A 9,157-nucleotide genomic window follows, 5' to 3' on the forward strand; every position below is an offset into this window, starting at 1 on the left:
ATGTGCTCTGAAGTAGCCTATGTTGATCTGTGTAGTAAAATCAAACATCACGAGTTGAGCACAGAAAATCTTTCATGGCATTTTTCATTATGCCATAAAGTGCTTTTTGTCAATTTTGTGTCATGGAGTGTTTTATAAAATTTGCCAAATTTTATTTAAAGAGAAATTTAAAAAGCAATTCCATGGGAGACATGTCCTCAATTTTGGATGCATTCCGTAAGTTAGCCCGTTTGAAAAGATTTTGCCTTATGAGGTACAACTTCACCCAGTTAAAGGTTACAGACATGAGAGTTTTAGTAATATACAGATAATGTAGATCAGCGCTGCTTAGTTTTTGAAAAAGTTAATGTTAATGAATCCATTATTCAATCTTTAACATTTGAATGCAACTGAAACGAGACTGTGTTTTTCTTGGGGCTTGTTTAAGATCCAATTGTCTCAAATTTGGGCTAAAGGAAGTCAAATGGGGACTTTTCTTCATTATCTCACCTTATTAGATAGGTTCTATTGTTCTGTTCTATCCTAAAAGAGAAATTAATGATAATTCGGCATGTGTTGGTCTTTCCTTCTCAGCATTATCAGAGTTGAGTCTTGATAAAATTTTAATTTAACTGAAGCAAATGATTTAGGATTTAGATGTACAAAATAAAAGAACTACTATTTACCACCTCTTTTAGAGTACAATTGATTCCCTTCCCTGGACAACCCCTAGATTTTTCTTCCAATATTATATGTGCCCCTCAAAGGAGACAATTTGCCCTGGCTTGAATTAAGATGTTACCTATTAGAGAAACCACTGGTATTTATGTCTCCCTGATGAAAGCTGTATTTTTTTCTGTTCAGACAGGAAGAAAGAACCTGTTTGCTTTACCCAGTGACAATTGAACTTAATATTTACAATTGTTAACAATGTTAATTCTGTTGTAACAACGAGGACTGCTGGATTCTTTTAGAACTGGATTCAAGAGTACAAGGATGACAATTGACATGGGGAAACCAAGGCAGTAGAGACTTTGATGCTTCTTCACTATATACAATAAAACTATTTACATTAGATATTTATGACAAGATTCTGGTTTTTACCTAGTTTTAGATTTCTTCTCAACTCTTTTCTAAAGGTTATTTGCTTCTAAATCTTCTCCTAAACTCTTCACTTCTTTTTCCTTCAATTTGTCTGTATTGCCAATTTCTGGAATCATCACAAGATAATTAAAAGAAGCAATGTGCTGGATTTATGAATGAGTGTGGGAACTGCTGTTAATATTGTTTCCTTGGACCTCTTCAGCTGATCATCATCTGCATCTCCTCTGTTAGGAAGCGAACTTCTCTTGAGCATCTTTTTTAATTATTTCTCTAGAAACCAGAGCTTTGCCAAAGAATATGACACTCCTCTCACTCGCTCTCCAATTTTTGGTTAAACTAGTATGTTGTCCAGCAACTAAGGAGATTATTATCTTCATCCCAGGGATCCAGGAGCCCACACCTACATGTACAAGGCCTGACCAATGGCAATGCTGTCTATGTTTGCCCCACAAGAATTCTGGCTAGTAGCCAGGTCAATACATCAGCTCTTGGGACAGTACATCTATCCTTCAAGGCTAGAATTGAGCTTCTTCTTTTTTTCTCTTTCCATTTGCTCACACACCTGAGCACACTTGACAGTTACACCCGATCACATGCCATAATGCCATTAGTCTTTTTAGTGTGACCATTCTTCTGAAACTTCCAAGAAGATTGTAACATTTCTGTCAATTGCTATAGCTGATAGAAGTTATCTAGTATCTCCGCTATGCTATTATTAACTGTATTTTCTTGTAGTACTTTCAGGATTTTCTGTCAATATTTTTCTTCTTTTATGGTATTTATTGTATTTTTGGTCTTTCTCTTGCATTTGGTCTTGGATCATAAATAAATTTTAACTTGGCATAAAGTAACAATAGTTAAAGAGCAGTTCATAAAGTGGGACCCAGCTCCATGGGTAAATGTGAAATAAATTAAGTAGGGCAAAGATGGGAATGAAGAATGAAACTTTTTTTTGTAGTATAAGGGTTCAAAGCCTAATTCAAGGTCATTAACTGATAAATGGAATGTTATGAGAGAATGCTAATGCTATCGATTTTAGAAAAATCATAGCATTCATTAATGAAAAATAGTATGCAATATGCAATACTTTTAAAGCATTTAAGAAATAATGAATAATGGATGATTTTTCTCAAAAAATTGAATATGTTGAGAAAAAACTGTTATTTCATGTCAAAGAAAATCTTTTCATGCTATATTCAGACAGAGAAAAGTGATAGGCCTTCATCAAACATCTACAAAATGCCAACAATAGGGGACCTCGTTAATTTCAAGAGAAAGAGTAGTACGAAGAACTAGAGTAGTACGAAGAGTAGATTGAAGAAAACAGCATATCTATCCATGAATTATTATAAAATGATACTTACTCTGTGGCAGTGGGAACTTACAATATAATATCTTCCAATTATCTAGGGACTGAGTAAGTCTGTAACATTGCAAGCATTCTATCAAGCATCCTGGGCCCAAATTACTTAATGCTTTATATGTCATAACTAAAATATGGTTTGATGCTAACTAGCAGCTAGTGCTTCTATAGAAATTTAACATGTTATATGAACAGGCATTCTGCTCAGCAATATAACTGCTATATTATGTCTAGCTGTAACATCCAGATCAAGGGCAAGGGTAGTCCTATGAACAGTACATTACAAAAATGAAACATAAGATTGGCAATGGATGCAAACAGTAGCTTGGTTGACGATATTCAGGAAAAGGCATAAATAGCGCATGTGCCACAAAGTTATTTGGACCTTCAATGACAGCTCTGAGTTTATGAGCACATTCAAATGACAAACAAATTCTTGTTGAGAGATTGCAACCAATTGAGAATTTGGGAACTGCCAACATGGTTTTCCTCTTGTGAAGATTTAATACGTTTTTGAGATCATTGGTGTTCATAAAAGCTGTATTTCTCAATAAATCAACCATCATTCTGAGAGAAATATCTGCTGTAGGAAAAATCAATGGCTAATGCCAATGAGGAACATTATACATTTTATTTAAATAAACCTATTTTAAATTTGTACAAAAGCTGTTTTATCAACACATGGGCATTGAGTTCACAATATTAATTTCTCAACTATACATACGCCAAAAGTTTTGATCCTAATAGGTCAAAATTGTCTGAACATAGAGACAGCCTCTTCAGGAATGAACAGATCACTGACTGGTGGAACTATTCCATTATGTAATACATTTACAACTCTCTGTATCCATTCGAGAAAAGGCAATATATTGCAAACATATACTATGAAGAGTGGAAACAATTCCACTCATTTACCCCAGGTGACACATACTAGACACTGTTCAATGCATATCAAAAGCAGTGTTTTAAGGAACATAAAAATACATTATTCCATCCTCAAAATGTCTCACAAATCTGTTACAATGAGTATATGAAGACTCCTACACTGGGCCTTGCACAGTAAATGATAATAAATTTATTTATTTATTTATTTATTTATTTATTGGTTGGTTGGTTTGCTTGTTTGTTTATTTCTGAAGAATTATACCTGGCTACCTGAGAAGACAATGGAGGATACAAAATAAGACATTTTTTTTTGCAGCCTTTGTTGCCATTGTAGATGCAACTGAATATACTAGAAAAACTCAGTCAGTTTCAAGATAAATTTGAACCATATATAATCCAGTTATCTCTTGGCTAGCTTTACTTCAATCTCCAGAAAACCTGAGAGTGTGTTTGTGTGTTAGATTTCATATTGCATTAACACTTAGACTTATATACCGCTTCACAGTCCTTTACAGCCGTCTCTAAACAGTTTACTGAATCAGCATATTGCCCCCAACAATCTGGCTCCCCATTTTACTGACCTCAGAAAGATGGAAGGCTGAGTCAACCTTGAGCTGGTGAGGCTTGAACTGCTGAACTGCTGACAGCCGTCAATCAGCAGAAGTGGTTTGCATTACTCCATTCTAATCACTGCGCCCCACAGCTCTTCAACATTGTCAAAGAGGACATTTAGTGATTGTCTCAATGGCTCTTTCATGGTCCAGCTACATATATAAAAATCCTAAGGAAATGAACCTCTTAGAAGCTGAGGAACCTAATGTAACACGAGGCAATGGATACAGACCTTTACATTCCTGATCTAATTGTAGAAAAGGCAAGATCATCTAGGATTGGGAACAAGATCAGATCTGGATTAAAATATAATAGATTGAAAGCTGGAACTGAAGCCAAAGGTTTGCAGAGTCCAAACCTAATTTATCATGCCTATAAGGAGATGTCCCTGGATGGGATGAGAAAGTTACTCTGCCAATGGCACCATTTCCAAAATTGTACTTTTCCTGACTCTTGGATGAAATGTGACATTTGATACACTTGAACCTGATATTTTTGGTACTTCTTGCTGAAACTTTAATTCTTATCATGAGTTAGAAACATCACTACTGCTTGGTTCCCTGTTATTTTCAGGATGATGTACAATTTAAAGCCATTAATATATCTGTGATTTACAACTCACTTGTTTGCAATTCACTGAATTGAATTCAGCTTTGAAAGGCCCTTCTGTTTTCTCAGTCCATATATCGTCAGGAACATTAATGGAATAACTGATACTTGCTTCAGGAAAATACTTGGAAATTGGAAATTCAAGAATCTATCAGATTTCATAAACTTCTGGAGTCAGGTCAATCTTAATACATCCTCCTCCAGAATGTGGGAAATGAAACTATGCAATGAAATTTCATCAGGTGGTAATCTAAGCATATACTAACTTCCTTAATAGCCATGCAGGGGAAAAAAACTACATCTAAGGGGTACACATCCCAAAAACTGTGAAAACTTGCCACAAAATTATACTTTTTACTGTGGCATTGGGAAAGCAATAATGTTAGCTGTACTAAATTACTTTGGTCTAAAATTTACCTTCAAATTAAATCGATTTTTATTTTAGTCCTGGTCTAGCTGTTTTGGGATGTAATTTCTGCTATACATAAGTGTAATTCTTGATTCGAATGAAGGTACATCCAGATCTAGGCTGCACTCAAACTGATACCCCCTTATAAAAATTAACACAGGCCAAGTAATAAATGTATTACAACACACACATATTGCAGTATTATTAAGTCTGCAAAAGAAGGCTGTTATAAGATGATAGTTTACAATTTATGCTGATCTAAGCCACCTATTTATTTAAGCGAATTGTCTAAGTTATCTTGACCGAAAGGCATTCAACCCTGTTAACATTCTCTAGATGCTGCAGCGGCTTGCCAGAAAACAGCTAATGGTTAATTAATAACTGATTCCTTGACCTGCAGATGTATTAGCAAGCCTCTATGCAACTTGTCATTGTAACAATGACAATGCCCTTGTGACCTCTAGACTGGACTACCGCAACGTGCTCTACATGGGGCAGCCCTTGAAGAGTATTCGGAGACTTCAGCTTGTCCAGAATGCAGCTGCGCGAGCGATCGTGGGTGTACCTCGGTTCACCCACGTTACACCTATCCTCCGCGAGCTGCACTGGCTGCCTATTGGTCTCCGGATACGCTTCAAGGCGCTAGTCGTCACTTATAAAGCCCTTCATGGTATTGGACCTGGGTACTTGAGAGACCGCCTGCTGCCAATTACCTCCACTAGACCGATTAGATCCCACAGATTAGGCCTCCTCCAAATTCCATCCGCCGGCCAGTGTCGACTGGCGACTACCCGGCGGAGCGCCTTCTCTGTGGCTGCTCCGACCCTCTGGAACGAACTCCCCATGGAGATTCGAACCCTCACCACCCTCCAGGCCTTCCGCACAGCCCTTAAAACCTGGCTGTTCCGACAGGCCTGGGGCTAAAGAGCTGTCGCCCCCGTCTCGAATGGTATGACTGTTGTGTGTTTTAAATTATGCATTGTTATGCTTTGTTTTTTAAACTTTGTGTCTGTATCCCCCCTTCCCTGGTTCGAGTTGTGAGCCGCCCTGAGTCCGGGGGAGGGCAGCATATAAATACAATAAACTAAACTAAATAAACTAAACAAGAAAGTTACACTTACTGAACGTCGAAAGGTGCCACCACTATGCTATCACCTGGTCATATTAAGAGGTATAGCCTGTCTCGTCTGGGAGCTTCACCCCGCCTACTACAATGTTATGATGATTCAACCCAGCGGCCAAACGAGAAACCGGATTCTCCACTTCCTCTTTTCTGCAGTGCTTTTTCTAAAGCAGTGTTTCTCAACCTTGGCCACTTGAAGAGGTCTGGACTTCAACTCCCAGAATTCCCCAGCCAGCATTCGCTGGCTGGGGAATTCTGGGAGTTGGAGTCCAGACCTCTTCAAGTGGCCAAGGTTGAGAAACACTGTTCTAAAGCAGCCCGCCGGCGCTGTCCGTGGTGCTGATGAGCAGCCCGCGTTAGTTGCTACTATTTCACTAACCGTGTTTGAAGAAGTCGCGTTTCCTTAACAGAGACATAACCAATGGAGCGGGGGGCGGGGACGCGTGCAGCCCCCCCCCAATCTTCCTTTTCTGCTTCTTTCTCCCTGAAAGTCATTTCAGGCATTACTTAACCTGTCATTCAGAAGCATGAGACTCTCTGTCGCTCCCAATCGGGCGTCCTGACTGTATCCAACTACAATCGCTGCCAGGGATGTGGGGTGGAGGGGGGGAGGATGGCAGGCTGTAAATCCGCTTGCCCACCCTTGCCAATGGAAGACTATGCCCCCCCCCCCACCCACCCTCCACTCTCCCCCCCCCCCTCTCCTCTCTCTACAACCCACAGCTCACCTGCTCAGCGCCCTGGAAGCAGATCTTGCAGATGGGGCCGGCGCCGCCCCCGCCGGCTTCCCAGCTGCCGTTACTACACACCGAGCGGGTCTCGGGTTTCTCGCTCTGGCCAGTCCCGCCCTTGGCCGAGCGGTGACTCGGGCCCGGCCCGGGAGGGACTCCAGTCGCTTTCCCAGCTCCTGTCCCAGGAGGCGCGGTGGGTTTGGGCTGCGGTAGAGCCCCGCCGACGGGGCTACCCCCGTCTCCCCCGCCGGAGCTCATGGGGGGGACACCGGTGTGTGTGTGACAGCCACCACCTCCCACCCACCCCCCTTCCCCTCCTGCTCTGCGAGAGCGAAAGAGAGGCGAGGCGGGCACCAGCCGCCTGCTGGCTGGCTGGCTGGCTGGCTGACGAGGGCAAGCGAAGCGGTCACCGCATGTCAGGCGTCCTCCTCCTCCTCCTCCTCCTCTTCCTCCTCCCTCCCTCCCCGTCCCCGTCCCCCCTCCCCGGTTTAGGTGCGGGCGCGAGAATCCCCGCTTCTGACGCCAGCGGCTGCCTCCGAATGCGGTGGGTGAGAGAAGCCGTTGGAGACCGTTACCGGGCAGGAGAGAAAAAGTGGGGAGGGGGGGGGAAGGAACACGGGGGAGGGGTGGGTGGGGGTGGGTGGGGGAGACTCCACCACCTGCGCGCGGCACGTGCCTCCTCGCGACCACCTTCCCCCCCCCCCACTCCACCCCAACCCCACGATAAAGACTCTTTTCTGCACACACACACCCCCCATCTTTTAAACAAAAATGTCATTGTCAATTATAATTGGGTCTGGGGATATCCTATTTAATTTCTTTTTTTTTAACTTTTGCGTAACGTGTTTCTTTTAGTGTTGTACGCCGCCCTGAGTCCTTGGGAGAAGGGCGGCATATAAATCGAATAGCAAGCAATCAATAGCAATAGTTAGGCTTATATACCGCTTCATAGGGCTTTCAGCCCTCTCTAAGCGGTTTACAGAGAGTCAGCATATCGCCCCCAACAACAATCTGGGTCCTCATTTTACCCACCTCGGAAGGATGGAAGGCTGAGTCAACCTTGAGCCTGGTGGGATTTGAACAGCCAAACTGCTGAACTGCAGTGCTGCATTTAACCACTGCGCCACCTCGGCGCAGTGGTTAAAACCTCAACCTCAACCAACCCACCCTCACAACAAGCCAACGAAGCAGCCATTCCCCTCAGAGGGCGCCAGGCGCCTCACCATGTGCCCCCCCCCAAGGTAGCAGTTAGACTTATATACCGCTTCATAGGGCTTTCAGCCCTCTCTAAGCGGTTTACAGAGTCAGCATATCGCCCCCAACAACAATCCGGGTCCTCATTTTACCCACCTCGGAAGGATGGAAGGCTGAGTCAACCCTGAGCCGGTGAGATTTGAACCGCCCAACTGCAGCTAACAGTCAGCTGAAGTAGCCTGCAGTGCTGCACTCTAACCACTGCACCACCTTGGCTCATTACGCTTCCCTTTTTCCCCTCACAGAAGCCCCCTGAGGGGGGGGTCCCCTTTCCATCCCACCAAAAAGCATTGGAGACCCCTTTTCCTCAGAAGTGCCTGCACTTCTCGCACCTTTTCCTTCTCGTCTCGACGCTGGTTTACCCTCTGCATGTTTCAAACCTATTTAAACATGTTTCTCAGCTTGCCTTCAGAAGTTGGCCATTGGAAATTTTTAAAGAAAAGGCTTGGGGTCTCTTGCTTCAACAAGGAGTTGGGCTAGAACAGTGTTTCTCAACCTTGGCAGCTTGAAGATGTCCGGACTTCAACTCCCAGAATTCCCCAGCCAGCATTCGCTGGCTGGGGAATTCTGGGAGTTGAAGTCCGGACATCTTCAAGTTGCCAAGGTCGAGAAACACTGGGCTAGAAGACCTCCAAGGTGCCTTTCCAGTTCTATTCTGGTTTCCATGTCCCAGTAGTTCAAATATGAGGGCTGGCTTCAGAGTAACCTACGACGTTTGTTCCATTACCCTTTAATAATCATAACCTCAAACTCTCCAAAGTCTTGAGTAGAGTAAGAATTCTTCCCCATGAATGAAGGAGAAAGTTATACATTTGTGTCTTCCTGGGGGGTTTTTTTCCTTCCCCATTTTCTCTTAGGAAAATAAGGACACATTAAATATTGAGGGGAGAGGGGGGGGGGAGATCCAAAATGCACAAAGGCAATATTTCTCCGAGTCCAAGTGACATTTTTAGAAAGTAGCTGCGATGTCATCATAGTTTAAGAACTATACAGATTCGTTTATTGCATTTATAAACCTCGGTGAAGGATAAAAGCAACAACTGCATTTGAAGAAATCACACACAGTGGTATAGAATAACAGAAGTACA

At 42.8% G+C, this 9,157-nt stretch overlaps 1 protein-coding gene across 1 annotated transcript in view; it reads right to left on the reverse strand.

Moving 5' to 3' along the window:
* Positions 1-7,073, reverse strand: part of MARCHF11 (membrane associated ring-CH-type finger 11) — a 32,175-nt gene extending 25,102 nt beyond the window's left edge. Inside the window, exon 1 of the mRNA XM_087722141.1 lies at positions 6,813-7,073. Within this exon, the coding sequence (XP_087578267.1) occupies positions 6,813-7,073 (261 nt within the window). The remainder of the gene's footprint in view (positions 1-6,812) is intronic.
* Between the last annotated feature and the right edge of the window lie 2,084 nt (positions 7,074-9,157).

This window comes from Thamnophis sirtalis, unplaced genomic scaffold, assembly GCF_051295495.1.
Source record: "Thamnophis sirtalis isolate CommonGarterSnake01/CBP01778 unplaced genomic scaffold, rThaSir2_p1.2 scaffold_8, whole genome shotgun sequence".
Taxonomy (NCBI): domain Eukaryota; kingdom Metazoa; phylum Chordata; class Lepidosauria; order Squamata; family Natricidae; genus Thamnophis; species Thamnophis sirtalis.